The sequence below is a fragment of the Mixophyes fleayi genome, chromosome 6, assembly GCF_038048845.1.
Source record: "Mixophyes fleayi isolate aMixFle1 chromosome 6, aMixFle1.hap1, whole genome shotgun sequence".
NCBI lineage: Eukaryota > Metazoa > Chordata > Amphibia > Anura > Limnodynastidae > Mixophyes > Mixophyes fleayi.
Genome location: NC_134407.1, coordinates 163,771,987 through 163,792,395, shown reverse-complemented (window position 1 = coordinate 163,792,395; position 20,409 = coordinate 163,771,987). Strand labels below are relative to the sequence as shown.

General features: G+C 40.7%; 1 protein-coding gene across 11 annotated transcripts in view; it reads left to right on the top strand.

The window, feature by feature from the left end:
* SRCIN1 (SRC kinase signaling inhibitor 1) overlaps positions 1 to 20,409 on the top strand; it is a 258,626-nt gene that overhangs the window by 108,061 nt on the left and 130,156 nt on the right. For all 11 annotated transcript variants that reach the window (XR_012677690.1, XR_012677691.1, XM_075177031.1 and 8 more), the window contains exon 2: positions 19,099 to 19,382. Coding sequence is in view for 9 of the 11 variants with exons in the window: in XM_075177031.1 (XP_075033132.1) it covers positions 19,099 to 19,382 (284 nt within the window). In the remaining 2 variants the exon portion in view is untranslated. The remainder of the gene's footprint in view (positions 1 to 19,098; positions 19,383 to 20,409) is intronic.

Below are 20,409 nucleotides of genomic sequence, written 5' to 3'. Positions count from 1 at the left end.
TTTATCTGCCAGATCTCCAGGGCAGATTTCTGTGTGTTCCTGCCTACTCTCTAATGGCCTCATCTTCTCCAGGAATTCCCCGTTTTCCTCCTCGGGCCTTGTATTACATCCAGAAGCAGTTCAGAGGGCCACGACCTGAAGGTTCTTGGCAGCAAAGTCTATTCTGCCTTGCGTTGGTTCTTGGTGAATACCGGGGAATCCATTAGACTCTGTGCCTCTGGTCTGCTAGTGCTAATCCAGATTTGCACAGGTACCTTCTGAGTTGTAACACAAACGCCTTCTGTCATTGGGAGGAAACACAAATGGTTATTCGAAGATGTTGTTTGAGTATGTTCTGGTCTGGGCACAGGGCTGCAGATATTCACCTCAGGGATGACTCCTGCATGACCTTAGGTGAGGGTCCAATTAAGAGCAACGCAGAACACTAATCATAGTAACATTGTCTTCTCTTGATTGGAGTCTGTGGCTAATAAATGGCTCCTACAAAGGGTTGAGACACAACAACCCTCCCAAAGGACTACGCTGTTGTTTCCAGTAATATATACTATCAATTCTAGTGCTAGCTAACGGCAAGCAGTGCCCTGGTCCTAACAACACTATGTGACCAGTATACTGCACAAAACTAACTCCTAACACAAGATGTAATGTATTACAGAAAGACTTTCAGTGTACAGTAGACTAAAAAGGACGGAAAAACCACAGAGCAAGAGTTTTGTCAGGAAACTCTAATTAGGGCCCCCAGTGTAGGGAACAAAATTAATTACACCGAATTAGTTGTTATGTCTAGTGCAACTGCCTGGTGGTCCAGTGGATGAGGGAGGGCACTAGCCGGAGGATAAGGCCACCTGCAAAATGTCGGGAAAACAAACAAAAACGAAGGAGTAAATGTATTGAACTGCGATTCTGGCAAATAGGCGATTCTCAGTGACGTTGCCGGCTAGATTTAAAATGGCAATCTAATTAAAGGCAAGTTTTGGCTTTAATCAAATAGTTGTTTTAAATTTTCCTGCCAATATTGCTCAATATAGGCGATTAGCCAGAATTGTAGTTTAATACATTTACCCCCACAGGCTTCTAATGCACAACAAGCCTAATGCCTGAAATGAAAGTCATGGGCCAAGAGCCCAAATTAACTAATGCCCACCGGCCTAAGATCAGAGTGTACTGGCTTAAAGCCTGAATCTAATTGGGGCCACAAGCCTACAGCCTGAATACAACTGGACCCACATTCTTAAAGCCGGTTGCCTGAAATAATGTGGCTACAAGCCTAATGCATGAATTATAACATGGTGCCCATGGGCTTAGTGCCCAAATTTACAACTGGTGTCCACATGCCTAGAGCCTGAATTACAAATATGTCCACAGGAATAACACCCCAATTACTAGCGGCCAAGACCTTACCTGACTAAGGCAGCTTTTGTTGGTAGCATGGGGAACCATAATGGCTCTTTCACCTTCAATCTGTTGCCGCCCACCCGCGCGTCTACTCTTCTGGAAGTCTTCTGGTTTGAATCTGACAATCTCTCCACAGCACTCTCCACCGGCATCTTCGTTCTTGTTTCTCTGGCTCTTCTCTCTTCTTTCTCTGGAGCTCTTCTTGCTTCTGACTGTGCAGACGAACAATCTTGCGCCTTTTGCAGTTGTTAAATATAAGCCATTGTGAGAGGGCGGAGAGATGGCACAGCAGGCCTGGATTACGGTCTTCTAATACTTGATTAGTGTACCTTTCAGCTGGGCGTACTTGCTAACTTTTCGTGTCATGGAGAGCCCAGAGGGGAGGTCAGGTGGCAAGTGGGGAGGGGGTGTGGTGATTTGATTGAGTCACAGTGGCCCAGTCCCCTGTCGTAGAATGCCTCAATTCGTGGCAATGTGCAGCAGGGTCTAGGGACGCGAACCACTTCATTAAGACCGCTGACTGCCAAGAGTGTGTCTGCTCTTCTGGGAGGACTCCCAGAAAGTACTGAGTTTCCCATACCAGTGCACAGTTGGAATTCGAGGAATCGGGATTGTAACCTTTCAAAAATAGAAAATCAGTCAACTCTCTCATTGTCACTGTCTAGTTAGAAGAAGCTTAGTTTGACAATGGGAGTTTATTGGCTGGTCTATGTAACCGTAATATTGTTACTTCCATGACAGGTCCTTGTCAAATATTTTAATGTTGTTTAGTTATTTATTAATTTGATGACAATATATTTTGTTGTCCAACACCTTCCTGATGTTTAATAGTCAATAGCAGCCCTTAGGTTAAGGAATATTTCTATCCTGATAAACTAACTCTTTCCTCCCAAATAGCAGAACTATGATGATTACATGCCAGGGACCACTGCAATTTGAGTGCTCACCTATACTAGCTTTGTGTTTTAATTTGTAATGTCAGAACAGCTCTTGTTAATCATGCTCTTGTTAATTTATGTTGCCAAGTGCTTGCATATTTCTGGGAAAATCCGAAGCACATTCTCGGTCACAAAATGTGGTTTGCAAATTGCAAAATATGCAAGCTTGCGAAAAATGTATGTTTGCACAAATTCACCCAACAGTCCACCTTGCTTATAACAAAAAGAATGCCCATATTGTTAACCTTCATATTTCTTTGAATTCTGTAAAACCCATACCCTTCTTTTACTAACTTCCCGCCCCTTCACTAACTTCCTACCCCTTTCCAGCCTGACATTCCCATTTCTCCCACTCCCTTAAATATGTTTTTATTTGTTTTTTTATGCTATGATTGTCTAACATGTTTCTAATCCTAAGTAGTATTCTGTTTTGCACATAAGTTAAATACTGACTGTTTTTTCATGTAGCACACAAATATCAACTTTGAATTTCAGTGTACAAATAAGCTATCAAGTATTTGTGTGCTACATGAAAAAACAGTCAGTATTTAACTTATGTGCAAAACAGAATACTAATTTGCACCCCTTGCATTGTAACATGGTTTTGTCCAGAAGACTGAAATAAGACGTTTCTTAAGTTAAGATCCTTAATGAATCAGGCCCCAGATTACTATTTGTTTCTACCACATTAGCTGTGCTGCATATACACTGTTCCAAAACTGTATGGGAACCCCCATCGGATGTTAGGGAAAATAAAGTTAATTTGCTGTTTTAACTAGTTCTTCACCATAGATGTAAAGAATTATACATTGAAGCTATATGCAGATAGAGATACCACCATTTTAATATGAAGCAATATGAGCATACGATGCACCATAAATATACAATTATGTTCATGTTTTACTTGTTAAATTTAGCTTCTCAGTTTCTTTGCCATTGTTACTGTTTGTAGTGCTGTAAATCTCTGTCTAATCATCTGAATCAAATGGTGCAAATTAATTAAACATTCTAAATGCTTGAAATCAGTTACAGGCAGAAAATGTTGCAGTGTTTTATCTCTAATTAGCCCTTGATGATTGTGCCTGATAGTCCCATTAAAAGCAACTATTGATGCTGTCCTTCTGTTAGTCCTGTGCCCTGCTCTGCAGCTGGTGTAGGCTGAGTACATTACATTGCACAGCGCCTCCTGTCTCTCTCCAGGGTTAGGAAGTTGCAGGGCTGGCAGCAGACGGCCGAGTTGACACAGCATTAAAGAAGTCAGGCGCAATCAATATAAACCGTGTAAGGTTTTCTCAGAAATCAATGGTTCCTGCACATCCCTCCCCTATCTCGGCTAAAGCAGCAGATTCGTCCTTTGATGTGTGCAACTGAGCTGCGTATCCTGCGGCCGACGTTCTGAAAACACCGCTCTTGAATGTTAATTTTACATAATTATTGTCTTTATTTTCCTTCCACATCCATATTCCTGAAGGATCTATGTCCTTTTTCATTATTTACAGCTTTTCTCTTCTTATCACTATCATTCCTTGTCATGCTGCTTTTTCTTTCCTATCTTCTTGTCTCTTATCTCTCATTATCTCTTCTCCATCTACCTCTGTTCTAACAACCCTTCCTTCCATCTCCGTCCTTTTATCTCAATATTCCTCACTTACTATGCGCATGAGTTTCTTTCCCTACCTCTAGCTCATTTATCCTTTTACATAGTAACATAGTTGATGAGGTTGAAACAAGACACCAGTCCATCAAGTTCAACCTATTTTGGATCTCCTGCGATCCTGCACTTATATTTGAAATTAATTCAGAGTAAGCAACCGCCAATCTGTTTCAATTGTGAAAATTCCCCCAGACTCAATATTGCAGTCCTATTTTTACCCTATATCCACTACTATCCTTCATTTTAAATTAACGGTTGTATCCCTGGATACACCTTTCTGCTAAAAATTTGTCTAACCCTTTCTTAAACATATCTATTGAATCTGCCATTACAACCTTCCCTGGCAATGAATTCCATATCTTGACTGCCCTTACTGTAAAGAACCCCTTCCTTTGCTGGTTGTGAAATTTCCTCTCCTCTAACCTTAGGGGATAACCACGTGTCCTGTGTATGGTCCTTGGGGTAAAAAGTTCCCATGAAAGCTATCTATATTGACCCCTAATGTATTTGTACATAGTAATCATATCTCCCCTTAGACGCCTCTTTTCTAAAGTAAACATGCTTAAACTGGCTAACCTTTCCTCATAACTTAATGACTCCGTACCCTTTATCAATTTTGTCGCCCTTCTCTGAACCCTTTCTAGTTCCAAATTATCTTTTTTATAGAGTGGTGCCCAGAACTGTACTGCATATTCAAGATGAGGTCTTACCAACGATTTATACAGTGGCAAAATTACACTGTCTTCCCTTGCATCTATGCCCCTTTTTATGCATGCCAATACTTTGTTTGCCCTTGTAGCTGCTGCTTGACATTGAGCACTATTGCTAAGTCTACTGTCTACGAGCACTCCCAAATCCTTTTCCATTATAGATTCTCCTAAATTAATTCCATTGAATTTATAGATTGCGTTCTTGTTTTTGATCCCTGAATGCATAACCTTACATTTATCTGTGTTAAACCTCATATTCCATTTGGCCGCCCAATCCTCCAGTTTATTTAAGTCCCTCTGTAGAGAAGCTACATCTTGCTCTGATTTTATCACCTTACAGAGTTTAGTGTCATCTGCAAAAATAAAAACTTTACTCTCTAAACCATCACCAAGGTCATTAATAAATATATTAAAAAGGAGTGATCCCAGCACAGAACCTTGAGGTACTCCCCTTAAGACTTTTGACCAATTAGAAAATGTTCCATTTATCACAACTCTCTGTTCCCTATTCTCTAACCATTTTTTGATCCAAGTACAAATTTTGATTCCTAGACCCAGTTCCCTTATTTTGTAAACCAACCTCTTGTGTGGCACTGTATCAAAGGCCTTTGCAAAATCTAAGTAGACCACATCTACTGTCCTGCCCTGGTCTAAGTTCCCACTAACTTCCTCGTAGAAACTAATTAGATTAGTTTGACATGACCTATCCCTCACAAATCCATGTTGATTCCCACTAATAATTTTATTGCGTACCAAGTAATCCTGAATACTGTCCCTTAAAATACCTTCCAGTAGTTTCCCCACTATTGATGTCAGGCTTACAGGTCTATAATTCTCTGATTGTGATCTCGTCCCCTTTTTAAACAACGGCACCACATCTGCTATTCGCCAATCCCTTGGTACTGAGCCTGATGAGATTGAATCTCTGAAAATTAAGAATAGCGGTCTAGCTATTTCCGAGTTTAACTCCATAAGGACCCTTGGGTGTATGCCATCTGGACCTGGAGCTTTATTTATCTTAATATTCTTCAGTCGCCTTTGGACTTTTTCCTCTGACAACCAAGTATAAATTAATGGCATGGTTTCATTTCCATTTTTATGTATTACTCCTGCCATTTGTTCCTCTCTGGTAAATACTGAAGAAAAGAACGTGTTTAATACCTCTGCTTTTTCCTTAGTATCATTTATCAATTCACCCATCTCACTTCTTAGTGGTCCTATATTATCTTTTTTAATCCTTTTGCCATTTATATACTTAAAAAACTTTTTGGGGTTTGTCTTACTTTCTTTTGCAACGTGCCTTTCATTTTCTAATTTAGCCAATCAAATTTCCTTTTTGCATGTTTTATTACATTCCTTGTACCTACGGAAGGACTCCTCTGACCCTTCAGACTTAAACAATTTAAATGCACGCTTCTTCCTTTGCATTTCCTACCTTACCTTTTTATTTAGCCACATTGGTTTAGACTTAATTCTTTTACATTTATTTCCCATAGGAATGAACTTATACCGTTAAACCGTTTTCTTTTTCCTTATAGGTTTTGCTATTATCTTACTCTTCTCCTCAAACTCTCCTCCTACCTGATTTCTCCTTTGACCTGCTCTCTGCCTTTAACATCTCATTCAGTGTCTCACTTAGTGTGTCGCTCCTCGAATTGTAACCCTATAACCTCACTCATTTTTCTTTCAGTATGTATTCTCTGCTCCTCACTCTCGCTCCCCTCCCCTTATCAGGGAATACATATCAAACACATTTTGGCACGTTTGAAAATGCCAGCATAAATACCAGATGACTATTACTAGAGTAGATTTCTTTCTATGAGTAAACTGTTCTCTGTGATGAGATAGTCGCTGTCAGGCTTTGAACAGATTGTTATTAACAATTTGTATAATGAAAGGACAAAACTTGTGCTGATACCCTGACAGCCTTTCTCGTTAGAAAACCACTGCAGTAGTGGTCTTTTCTTGCCTTATTGCAGTATGAATATAATGTTGACATACAGTGCGGCTAGGTGTAGAACCTATCTGGGCTCCACATAACGTGGCTGGCCTGTTCCAATGCAAATGACAACATGCAATTGCTAAGTCAACGAGCTGTATAAGAAGGTCACTAATTATCCCCACCAGTTTCCCTGTACTGTATGTCTGATGAGGGAGGCTGATAAATGTCCTCTTTCTTTTTTTCTCTGCCGAAGGACATGGCCGGGAGAAGCATTTCACTGTTGTTTCAATCCTATAATTCTTCCCAACAATCAGGACAGAATCCGCCAGGCACGTTCAACCTCCCGTGCGTGTAATTACCAGCCGGGAGCTCAGAACTGATGTGATCACTGCTTCTGGGTGGATTTTTTTCCCTCTTGTTTGACTAGCCCATTTGATCCAGCCAGCAGCTAGTACATGGGTCGAGAGACTGAGCTGAGAAGCTAATGAATGATAAGGACTCAATTAGAGCATAACTCAGGTCACAGGAATATAAAATTGTCCCTGAACAGAAGTGCAGTATGCAGGGCTGGCAGTAATGTCATATACAATGCAAGTGTGCAGTTTGTTGTTAGTGTGAAGACAGTCTACTTCCAAGTCTCTGTGTAAATGTCTGTTGTGCAAAACAAAACAAGAATCGTCTTTACTTAAAATGTCATCAAATATATGTTGACAACTTCATCTATTAACAATCCAATACAACATACAACTCAGACTTGTTGTTATAAAATATTATCCTTAATATAGGGACAGCATATTCAACAGTTCTGTTTAATCATTGAATTGTATTCAGGTACACCAGGCTTTGCTCCAGTGAATATATAAAGATGACCATACACAGGGCAGTCTCTCTGCTCGGTCTAAGATCAGAGATCTTGGTCATACATACACACCATTGGCAAAACCTGGAAGATGTGACCGGTCACAATCAGCACAGGGCCGTAACTAGGGCTGTGCCACAGGGGCGACCGCCCAGGGCGCAACGGTGAAGGGGGGCACATTTTAGGAATATTTTAGGTTAATTTGGTTAAAATTGAGGACTAGGGGGGCGGCATTTGTCTTTCTCGCCCCGGGCACTAGAATTCTAAGTTACGGCTCTGCATCAGCACACCTGTAAGATGCACACATACATAATTTGCTCGGGACTGACTTGGGCCGTCTTTTTGAGCTTTCATACACACTATGATTGGTGGCCTATAAGTTATTATGAATAGCCTGCACTCGATAAAAGAAGGTTTCTTTCCTTTCCTTCATAGCAGCACAGCTCGGGTCACTGCCTTGAACCACCAAGCACTTTGCCTCCCTCCTTCCTCTGTGTGGCACCTTTGAAGGGCCGTGCATGCGGCCCTCCAGCTCTTTGACATTGCATATCACATAGATCTTTGTGTTTTCCAAGTGTAACTAAACAAAGCAACTCTGTCTGATATGAAGATATTATGAAAAAGTAGGAAGCCAGAAAGATAAAGCATTGTGTTTAATAAATGGTACATATAGTCATGCACAAACCAATATATACAAGTCACCTTTTGCCTGCCATTGATGGGGTCATGCAGGGCCATCTTTTCCATTGGGCACGATGGGCAGGTGCCCGGGGGCCCCACGGGCAAGGGGGTCCCCATAGGCACGGCTCTTAATTAGAATAAATAATCCTGCAAAAGAAAAAACCTGCAAAAAAAAACTACAAGGGTCACTGAGCAAGTACATCTATCTATCTCTATATATCTATATCTGTATCACTATACATCTATATATATATATATATATATATATATATATATATATATATATATATAATCTGTAGGGGCCCCGGTGCACTGCTTTGCCCGGGGGCCCATAATGTTGTTAAGATGGCCCTGGGCTCATGTAGAGTTGGACGTACGTCTGTTTGTTTTTGCATAAAAATGTCCATTTGCAGATTTGGTCGCATCTTGCACTTGCAACTACTTACAAGAGTGATGGAAGGGCCGGAAAGATTACCCCAAGTACACTGAGGGCGTGTTTATGTAATTGCAACTGTGGTAAACTTGCATACATATGTCTGTCTGGTGACTTATCTGTTGTAGGAGCTGGTGCAACGAGACGCACTGATGATGGTAACAAGTGGCAACATTAACTAGCCACTTCTGATTGGCTGATTTACGTCTTACCAATATAATTGATGGTACTTAATTCATTAGCGTGGTTACAATATTATATAAAGTTGCATCAGTCATGTTACTTAATTGATATTTCCATTTGGACTGCAGCAGGAAAGAAAATTCCCATTTGACTATTAAAGAGAAAAAATATAGATGTTTGTATTTAATTTAATTCATACATGCCAACTTTTAAGATTTCTCCCCCAGGAGATTTGGGGGGAGAAGTCATGTGACATGGGGTAGGAGGAGTCACGTCACCATAGCGCTGCCCCCACTATAAAAAGTCGAAATTCACGGCATTGAATGGAAGGGCAGAGTTTAATGACATGATTAAGCCCTGCCCCCTCCATTCACTGCCGTGAATTTCGGCAAATGCGGGAGCTTTGCCTACTCCTCCCGGAAATTCGGGAGCCTCCTGGAAATTCGGGAGCCTCCCGGGAATTCCGGGAGAGTAGGCAAGTATGATTTAATTTTTCTATTTTGTTTTTGTGTTTGTATTTAGTTGTTGTGTATATGTATACATATATGTATTTGGCATTGTACATATAAGGTAATGTGAATTTAGCATGACTACTACACTGTCAAGCCACATCTTTTCTATCTCATTTCGATATCCCTAAACTATCTTGAGGCGTAAGTATACAAACTGGTTACTCCGGTTGTAAACCTGGTGCATATGCTAGTTTTATAGAGCTGGACACATTCTGAGATGGGGGTCTGACTGAACAAATGCACGTAAATGCGATATTTCATATGCTAACCTTTGGGGTGCAGATGAGTCCAATCCTACATGAGCCCTAGTGAGTAGTAGCTAGTCAGGTGATCATTGGGTTATTTGGCATGAGACTGAGCATTTAACTGTTGACTCTTAATTGAAATCATGATGCCCATAACATTCCTTTCTGTGACTTAGTCTAAAGGGATAAACATAGCTTCAGCTTCTCATCCTGTTACAAGGCTGTTATGACCATAGTAATATGTCCTTGCTTATTTGCCTTGCATTGTGAGATGCACAATGGAAGGACATGGCATGTTTGTGTAACAACTGTATGGCTGGTAAATGCCACTTTATATCACATTTTACATGTCGCTCTGTGATGTGTTCCTGACCTCGGAGCAAGCATTTCTAGTATCATTGTATCTGGAAACATGAGGCTGTAACACATGGTATAGCAAATGCTCAGCACTGGAGGACATGCAGATGCAGGACAAATTGGGACAATGTTTATAGCTGTAATACTCTAAGTCCAATCACGGTTGCCCTGCTTTGGTTAAGTAAACTGTACTGTAGTAATAGGCAACTAGTACAGGGACCACATAGGTAGCCCTCTAACCTTCAGAGGGGCCACACATTTATCTAATTGTTAAAGCAATACCTTTAATAAAAAAAAGAGACACCTATCTGTAATAATATACCAGCAGGCATTTTAAACAAGTGTTACAAGCGATAACAAACAAATCTTACAGTAAAGCAGGAAGGAACTGGGGCTGCCTGTTGGCCATCACTGCTGTACAGAGTGTTTCTGGGTATTATTAAACATTTAGCCTCAGTCATTCAGTGGTTCCCCAGTTGCAAATAGTAGAAGCAGCCACTTTGTCGGCTAATATACAGAGAATGCGGGGAACAAATGACATCTGTTGGTATTTTGCCAATGTACCAGAGATAGGAAGACTGGTGTTTTTTCCAGCAAAGGTGCCAAATATAGACATCCTTATACCTGGGTCTTTTGTGAATGTGCTGGTGTTCAGATTTAAAAGAGGTTGGGGGGCGATGGACAGAAATGTTTGGAAGTGGTGAGTTTGGTTATACTAAAGATTGGTTTGACAGAATGTTAAGGTAAGGGTACTATGGTGGCACATTGGTCAGTATTGTCACTTTGCAGCAGAGATTGTGTGCTTCCTTCCAGTCAGGAATCATTACTATCTGCATGGAGTTTGTGTGTTCTTCTTGCCTTTGTGTGTTTTTCTCCAGATGTTTCAGTTTCTTCTCACAGTCCAAAAAGTGGACTGATGGGCAGTTCATGTACTGCACCCAACATGAGTTTCTACACAATCTAATAATTGTGGAAGTCACTTTTCTTCTGCAATTGTTTAATGTCACATATTGAACTCGACTCCTCAAAATGTAAATATCTTGACCTAGACTTATTTTGCAAATCTCCCAAATTTGACCTTACAAATGTGCAGTGCAAATGTTTGTTTGGGATGTCACACAACTTTTATTTTGCTCCAATGGATTTATTGGTAGCCAAAAGTTGGCTCCATTTGATGGGAAAAATTGAGCAGGTTGGTTCCTCTCTAAGTGCAGATTAGAAACACAAGTGTGCCTGCGTTTGTTAAATGGGATGAGCGGGGGAGAAGGGGAGGAGATTCCTGCTTTGTGTAAAGAAGTACAGTCATTTTCACAATGGAAAAAGTGTTTGAGATTATGGGCTAGATTTACAAAGCTGCGGGTTTGAAAAAGTGGGGATGTTGCCTATAGCAACCAATCAGATTCTAGCTGTCATTTTGTAGAAAGCAATAAATAAATGAAAGCTAGAATCTGATTGGTTGCTATAGGCAACATTCCCACTTTTTCAAACCCGCAGCTTAATAAATCTAGCCCTATGTCTTGTTCTATACTTTAATAAGCATTTTGTACTTTCAGGTTGCACGAATTCCAAAAACGTGCATTTCTGTGTGCACTTTGAGCAATGTCATAAAAAGCTTCAGACAGGCAAGGTGACACATAATTTATGGCACCTCATTTACATGTTAAATATCAGTGGTAGACGTGGCGGTATGAAAAATGTATTTGGAATGTAAGTGAATGGAATTGGATCGTTTACAATGAAGCAATGGTAGGTGAAGTGGCGGTATGGCATACAAGCGTATATACCCTAACTTTGACCACTGATTAATACAATGCTTAAATGAGACTAAACATATTTTATTTAAATATATTTTTTTAGAAGACAACTTTTATATTAAAGGGGATGGTCCCAACTCATTCCACCATGCACTTTTTAGGTATATCCACAAAGCAATGTGCAGATTGATTTTCTGGTGGTATTTCCTATGGCTGCATTGGGCACCCTAACATGCGCTAAGCGGACAAGTAGGCACATATGCACAAGTAAAGAAATACTAGGCTATTATCTGTGGAAAGCTCTATCTTTTATCTTATTTTCACACCACCTCTCTGCTCACTTCAAACTAAGCAATTTTTTAGTAATGTGTATTTAGTACCTCATTTGGAAGGACCGATTCACCTCTTAGTCCAGCACTTCTGAGAGCAGTGGATAACAGTCAGTCAGCGCTCTCTTTAATGGCTCTACTTGTTTGCTTTTTATCATTTCCTTTTCATTTCTGGGCAAAAGTGATGTTTAGTAGATAATGAAACCCAAAGGGAACATGAGCAAAGAGTGTTAATAGCAATAAATGATCATTTATTAGGGAATTACATAGGTGTCATTTTCTATACATTGTTGAAGTAATGCGACTAATGTGCTAGATGCATTATTAATATTATTATAATGCATATCATTGGACTGTGTCATTGACATTTCTATATTTGTATAATAGTCTGCCATCAGAGCACGCTGTTTAAATATGCTAATGAGTGCCTTAACACTTTTACTGCACTTTGGTAGCTTTAACTAATGATCACATGACCTGCTGTGTGCAACTGCATTGGTATTCCGCCATTTCACCTGAACACCCCACTGATCTGGGCAGTATGCAAACATTTTTATATGCAGTCCGCATCAATGTGGAACCCCATGGATGCCATTATGTCATACTTACCAACTTTCTGAAGTTGGCTTCCGGGAGCCTGCCGGGGGAGGGGGGCGTGAGGGGGCAGGGCTCCAAAATTTGTGTCATTTTGGACCCGCCCCCTGACGTAATGACGCAATTTTACAGCGGGGCCAAACGCGTTTTGGATATAATTCTGCCCACTTCACTAGGAAGTGGGCAGATGGGGGAGATTGCCATACTCTCCCGAGAGTCTGTGAGTCTCACCCGAAATGCGGGAGTCACCTGGACATTTCGGGAAAGTTGGCAAGTATGCATTATTTTGCCAATCAAATTTCACAAAGAACCTATTATTGCCGGCCACATTGTACTGCAACCACAATTGCAGGATATATTGAATATATATATACAATGAGTGTTCGCTGTGTTGCACAGAGACCCTTGATTTCCAGCATCATTGTACAGTGCACCTCATGACACCAACCACTTTGCAAATAGACCCCCCCATGGTGGTGAGCATTGCACAGAGGCCTCCTTATCAGCCACATTGCACAGGATCGCACTGAACACCATAGCCTTTCTCCACTTACAAATTGCAGTGTCTGGAGTTCCAGGGCCATCTGATAAGAGAGCTGCTCATACCTGTGAATGGGCCCTGAACCTATGGGCTATGAATGTGTCAGCTGGAGGTTCCCTATAGGAGGAGAGGGTGGAACTCTTCTACTGGACCCTGCTCCTTGAACTGACAGCAGTTTAGGTCGTGAAGATGGGAGAGGATCCCGGCAGTGCAAAGCGGCACAGTAGAGGGGCTGACATATGCTTATGGAGTTGCAGCGCAGGCCTCTCTTTCTCTCGGTTTGGTTGCAGTTGTGTCCTCCTGTGACAGCTGTTTCTTTTCTCATAAAACTGCTCTTTTTATGTGAAATTTTGTCCCATATCGCATGTTATGAAATTTTAAAATTGTGTGTTTACACTTGAAAGTTTGTGCATAAAAGTTTTTGCCTCAACAATTTCCCTTCTGTAACTGTTTTTTTTTAACTATCTTTATTTAGTCAGAGAACAGAGAAAAACAAAAACAGTAAACAATATCAGAGAAACATTCAAGTGGATCCCTTCAAGGTTGTCTTATATAAATTTATATGGGGGAGGGGATAGGAGGAGGGGGGTATAGGGATAAGGTCAGGTTGGGGGGTGAACATGTACAAAATATATTAAAATGCCATATACAATTTACGGCATAGCGAACTTAAAATATACATTGATTACACAGTTTGCCCTTTGGTTTCAAGAAGTGCAGCGTGCAGACCGGAGGAACCCAAGGTGGCTCAGAGCCTGAATGTTGACAGGAGCAGGAAGTCACAAAGTCGTTGGCGGGGCATTGGTGGACAAGGAATCACAGGTTTCACAAAGGTACCGGGGGGCCCAAATGAGATCAAACTTATGCCGCTTGTCATGATGGTAGTAAGTAATAGGTTACATGGCTGCATGTAATGTCAAACATTACATGCAGGGCTGACATAGTAGGGGAGGTCTGGGTTTTACCAGTGCAATCAGGGATTTGGCAGCCTCGAGGATGTGAGAAATCAATTTACTGGAGGGAGCGCTCTCTTCAGACATAGGGCCTGTAACTGGTTTTTAATTGACATGGTGCATTCTGATTTTTCATCTGCTCAGTGTTCCTAATATGTTGTTATATTATCGGTAGGCAACCCGTGCCTCTCCAGCTGTTGTAAAACTACTTGTGAAAGCCGAAGGCAGGGAGGCGCCCTGGATCATGTAGTTCCATGACTGCCAGAGAGTCCCTTGTTACTTTAGTCTGCTGTAAATGCAGCATGGATAAAGGTTTCTTGAAGAGGAATATATAAAATATTGTAGCATTGTTATATGTGTTTGAGATCGCGCAAGAAGACATTTTTCATCTAGCAAGGAAATTGTCCCATTCTTTAGCCAGATCACAACATAGCAATTATATAACAAGTTCCCCATCTCAGTCAGTGACGAGCAATGTGAGGACATTTCTACTCATCCATTTAATTGATTAGTTGTGACAAAATAACCAATGTCCCCAGTCCATTATGTGAACTTCTGTCGTGAAATATGGAATAGATGCTGCCCTTTCACAGATAAAGTAATCACATTAGCAGTGAATTCAACAGACCTAAAAAGACTCTGTACTTACTATTAGGAAAGGGTACACTGGAAACCCCTTCATGGGACATCTGGTTAGAAGTTAGTTCGTCTATTGCAAATGTACTGTGCCTTTATTAACTACCAGCCTTTACGAAGTTATTGAGCACTGTGATATCAGGCTTGTGTGACTTTCCAATTTAAATTGCTTGTAAAGACCTATTAGTGTAGGACCTTTGCATCGCTAATCACTGTCAATTGTCCTTGTGATAAAATAGCTTGTGGTGTATTTGGGTAAGGGTAGACTGGGACATAGACGTACATACTGTGGAGGCGGTCATTTTGTAGACTGAACCACTAGCATGAGAATGGAGCCTATTGAGTCAATAGAAACTAATAGTATTACTGAAGTATTAAGGCAGATATTGCATACTTGCCAACTCTCCCGGAATGTCCGGGAGACTCACTAAATCCAGGTCGGTCTCCTAGACTCCCGGGAGAGCAGGCAAGTCTTCCGCATCCCGCTGGTCAAAATAACGCGATTTGCGGTGAATTGTGTCATTTTGGCCCCGCCCCTCACGACAAAACTTATTTTTTGTGGGGACGAGGCCAAAATGATGCGATTGACCATGCCCCGCTCTCTAGTTATGCCCCCTGTTCGGTATCTCCCTGACTTCAGTGCCTGAAAGTAGGCAAGTATGAGTTAGTGCCTAATCTTTATCGATCTCATTAGTTCCTAGTGACTTGATAAGCTGAATGTTCACCCACAAAATGGCTGCCTTCTCTCTGTACAGGCGATGGGTCCATTTTAATAATAAATGAAACAGCAGCAATTCCAAATCTTTCTACATCTACATATTTATGTCTGTGTGATGCATAATGCTTAAGCAGCAACTATGGGCAGCCATAACTACAACATGTATTGTGTTGATCAGGACATATAGATTTTGTCTTTTTTCAGCAGAAAATAATGTATGGATGACATCTTATGCACAAATGAGCAAAACACTTATTATAATTCACACCCGCGTTTCTACCAGTGATTACATGCAAGAGATAAATAATTAAATACAGAGATGAATTCTCTCATCCATTGTTAAAATGAATAATGAATCAAGGTTAAGCAAACAGATATTGGAAGATTGTTGAAAAACCTTCACATTTGTTCCCCTACTCTGGATGAGTGTGAGGTGGTATGCTATAATGTGCAACAGACCAGGTTTTCACATATAACTGAATGCCAAAGGCGTAGTGTGTTATTCTGATGTTATTCTGTAACTATCCTTCATGTCCTGTGCTGATACCAAATATTCTGTCCTATCATGATTACCTCAGACCCTGAGCATGAGAAATTGAAACCTTGCTATATCCAGCAAGTATTAGTGGGCATATGGAGCAAATCTTCCAGCTCTTGCCCAAGTTCTTCATTTGGAGTTGGTGCCTACATATGTGCCATTGCTCAGAAGCAATTTCATCTGAACAAATGTATATGAGTCTATGGTCTATCAGGTTAATTATTTATGCTAGAACGCGTGGGGTGACAGCTGTCTTATTGAAGTAAAGTCTTTGCTGAAATTGGTTTTCAAGACAAATCTGTACTAACTGATCTTGAATATGATCTTCGCAATATGATATGCAAATAATTGTTAAAACCTAAATCTATAATCATTAGGATAATTTTGTTTTTTCAGAAGCCACCTCATGTGGAGTTAGGAGCAAATCCAGCTAAAGGATGTAGATTTACTCCTGGATAAACCATGTTGCGATTCAAGGAGCACAAATCATACTTGACAATTTTTGAAAAATAATTTCAGGGTGATTGTGGAAGTAACACCTAGGCACTGCACATAGCCAACGGGGTGTGACTAGCTCCTCATATGCGCTTATCTAGTGCTACCCAGGGGAGTGTCAAGCACCATGTGGAGCCTATATTACTGTGCGCCAAACATTTTTTTATTAAAGAATAATGAAAAAATACTAGTAATACAAGCCTTGTGCCTACTCACTTGAGTGACACGGATCCTCATTCTTCTTGCATTTCCCTGATATGTGCACATACTGACTAGTGCTCCTGCATGTGGCTGATGTTGTGTTATCACGTGAGTGTTGTCCTACAGAATTCTATACCCCATTTCACCAGACAGGGCCCCCCAACAGAACTCCTTACTCCACTTCAACTAGACAATTCCTCCTTTACAGAACTCACGGACCCTCTTCCACCAAATACTCCGCCCTAAAAAACTCCTTATTACACTTCCACCAGTCCAAGCTCCTCACCCTTACAGATCTCCATGCCACACTTGCACTAGACTCTGCTCTCCCTTGTACATTACTCTCCACCCCACTCCCCCTTCAGGACTCCTCACCAGACACTGCTCCCTGCCCCTACAGAATCCTCTGCCCCACTTCCACCAGTCACTCCGCCGTTAAAGGACTCTGAATCCTTACTATACTCTACCAGTCACTTCCCCTTGTAGCAAAATTACTTACATGGTCGCAAACACAATCGAAGCGGCTGGAAGGATCTTCTGCCCATCTCTATGTGTCAGGTGGTGGCCCTTGTCAAGGACATTTGTTTACTATCCCTGGAGCCCGGGAGTCTCCTGGATTTTCTGTCAACTATGTAGGGAAGTAGGCAACTATGGTATAAATAATTTTTTTTTATCATGCAGGAAAAACACTGCTTTGCATGTAGCACACATGTAGCACACATAAATACTGGGCAGCTTTTTTTTTTTTTGCACTGCGATATTGAGTTGATTTAAGATGCGCTCCCAAATCTAAATCTATCTACACATTTTAAATTTGCCCCCACCCCCTGCAGCACACCATAGTTTTACCAAGGTGCAAAATTGCTACTTCCAGTTGGGTTTACTCATCACTCTAAATCAGGCCCAAGGTGTCTTCTTTCCGTGTTTTAGTCAGCTATTGTGCTATAATAATGCCTTATACTTATCAAGGGTCATGTAGAGTTGGATATAAATCTGAATCATAAGCACAAAATGCAGTTTTGCCTACTGCGCATAGAGAGGCGTAACAGGGGAGGTAGTAGGCAGACAGGTGTAGCCGTAGTACAGTACGGGCTGCTTCACCCCTGGTGCAAGATGTGTGCTGATGGCAATGACCAAAATACTTAATTTAATTGAACAAATAACACCCCTACACTACCCTCTTTTTACCATCTTTATTGCTCACTTAGACCCTCTTCATCTGTATTAAATCCAGGAATCCTGGTAATTGCAAAAAAAAACAAAAACATAATGAGCGACAAAGTACTAGCTCCCTAAGAGCTCACGCTGTGAATCCGCTCTTAACGGCAGTACAGATATATATGTATATGTAATACAGAAGTGGAAGATGCTCAATCAATTTATAGGTTCATGGCAGTACTTAAAAGGGTGGGGTTATCCAGCAAGGAACAAATATGGAGAAAAATCCCCCAGCACACTGCTATAACTAGCAAAGAGTTGCTATTTCTTTTTGTACATAAAAATGCAGAAATCTCAGGTGCACACATTTGCAAATGTATAAAAAGCCACCCGCCACTTCATGGCGCTTCTGCTAACAATGAGAATCACTATTTTTGGACCATACATATGTGTTTTTAAATTGAGAGCTAACTTACCAAGAGGTACCCCAAATTTTCACACTGCTCTGCTAAGCTAGAAACACCAGTGCACCTACTCCATACTTCATTAGAAACACCATAATTCTGCCCAGCTACTCTTGTCTGTGCAAACTGCTGCTCCTCCACAAATGCACCGATCTTACTCCACAAACTTATGAGCAATGGTGAAAATCTAGAAGCACTTGTGCAAGAGAAGGCGAATGGTATGGAGTAGCCAGTTTGTGCTGTGTAGTGGCCATTGTCTTTCTTCCTATCCTTGGTACCAAAAGACTATATCTTCTTTCCTTGAGCTGAGGCAGTCAATCCAGCATATAGTACACAAGAAACTACTGGGGATTGTACAACCTAGTTTATCATGAGTGGGATTTAAATCTGTCTCTGTTTATTAGTAGTGTCTATAAAAACATGATAAAGGAAACCCGGAATGGGTATTATATGCGTATTGTTTGTGTCCTTGCAAATGGCATTTGCAGCAAATGAGTTTTCCCTCCGTCAAGGTTAAAAACTTCATAACAACCATCTGTGTGTCATAAGATGTTCATATAGTTATTCAATATTATATTTTGATCCTAAAGGAGTTGACCGACTAAGCATTTTATAGCCAATAGAGCACACATGCCTAAGGTGACTGTGCCATGTGTCATGTCACTGGCTCTAATGCATTCTAATCCCAGAGAGACACATTTTAAGATACGTCCATACATCCTTTCAACAATTAGGTATAGGTCCAATGACTGACTGACTGCTAAGGGTTTTTAATGCTTCTCTCCTGTTCTATTACCTCTCTCTGCAGATTCCAGCCGGTCTGGGACACACATGATCTCTGCAGACGATGCTGAATACCCCCGAGAGTACCGTACTCTCGGTAACGGGACAAGGCGTTTTTCTAACGTGGGTTTGGTGCACACTTCTGAGCGCCGACACACTGTGATCGCTGCCCAGAGCCTGGAGGCACTAACAAATCTACAGAAGTCTGACATGGAAAGGAAGAGGGATGCTTTCATGGATCACCTTAAGAACAAATACCCTCAACATGCTTTGGCTCTCCGTGGTCAGCAGGAGAGAATCCGAGATCAGGTGAGAGCAGCGTGTCTCCAAATCTTGCACTTAAGCCTTCTAAAATGTTTATTAACATGTTTATTATACTTGTCTTTTGTCTTCGACATGCAGCTAGTTGATGCTATTTTGTTTCTAGTTACAACATTTCAAATGTATCACTCATAGAATAATTCCATCAAAAGCTGAAAATTCTATTTTGGTGGAGTTCCATAAGTTTCTCATGAATTGAGTAAATTACTTACCTGGGGCCCAACAATCCATCCGATCTGGCTGTGTGTTGCTACCGGAGGCTAATGACCTTCTCCTCCCAGCAGTACGTTGTCCATGGTCAAGCACCCTGGCCTATATGAAGAAAAGACAGGCTTTTATTATGCATACATTTGGTGTTCATCAACACACTTATCATCAGGCATGTGGACATCCTCCCCTGACCTCTACAGACATTCATAATTGAATTGGGTGGATCACAAGACTCCAGGTAATTAAATATTCAGCATTTATTTGTAACTTATGGAGATAGCCTTTAAACCTATTCCAGCTAATTTCCACCATGACAGTAAAGCCAGGGATAAACTTAGGAGCACTATTAGACTGCTATATAAAATGTATTGTAGGGTGCAGCTATATATATATATATATATATATATATATATATATATATATATATGTGTGTGTGGTTTCTATAAATATCTACATCTTTCAGGAAATAACAAATATACCACCTTTCAACACTCTATTTTAACCTAATAAAAGTGGACTCTCAATAAGGATGTCTTCTGTAACAGTTTATGATAACACAGTTGGGAAGCTTTATTTATTTTTGTTTTTTATTTTTTGATAATTCACAAAATTTGTGGTTTTCTCATTTTCAGATTGGCATGAATAAATTGTCTTCCGTGCTTTAAGATGCGAATGAGCAATTCCAAAATGGACAGTTTATTATTTTTTTATTTTAAGTAGTTGAATACAATTAAAATAGTTGATGCAAAGTTTGTATAATTGGAAAATAGATCTCTAGTAAATACATTTCATGGTCTATGAACAT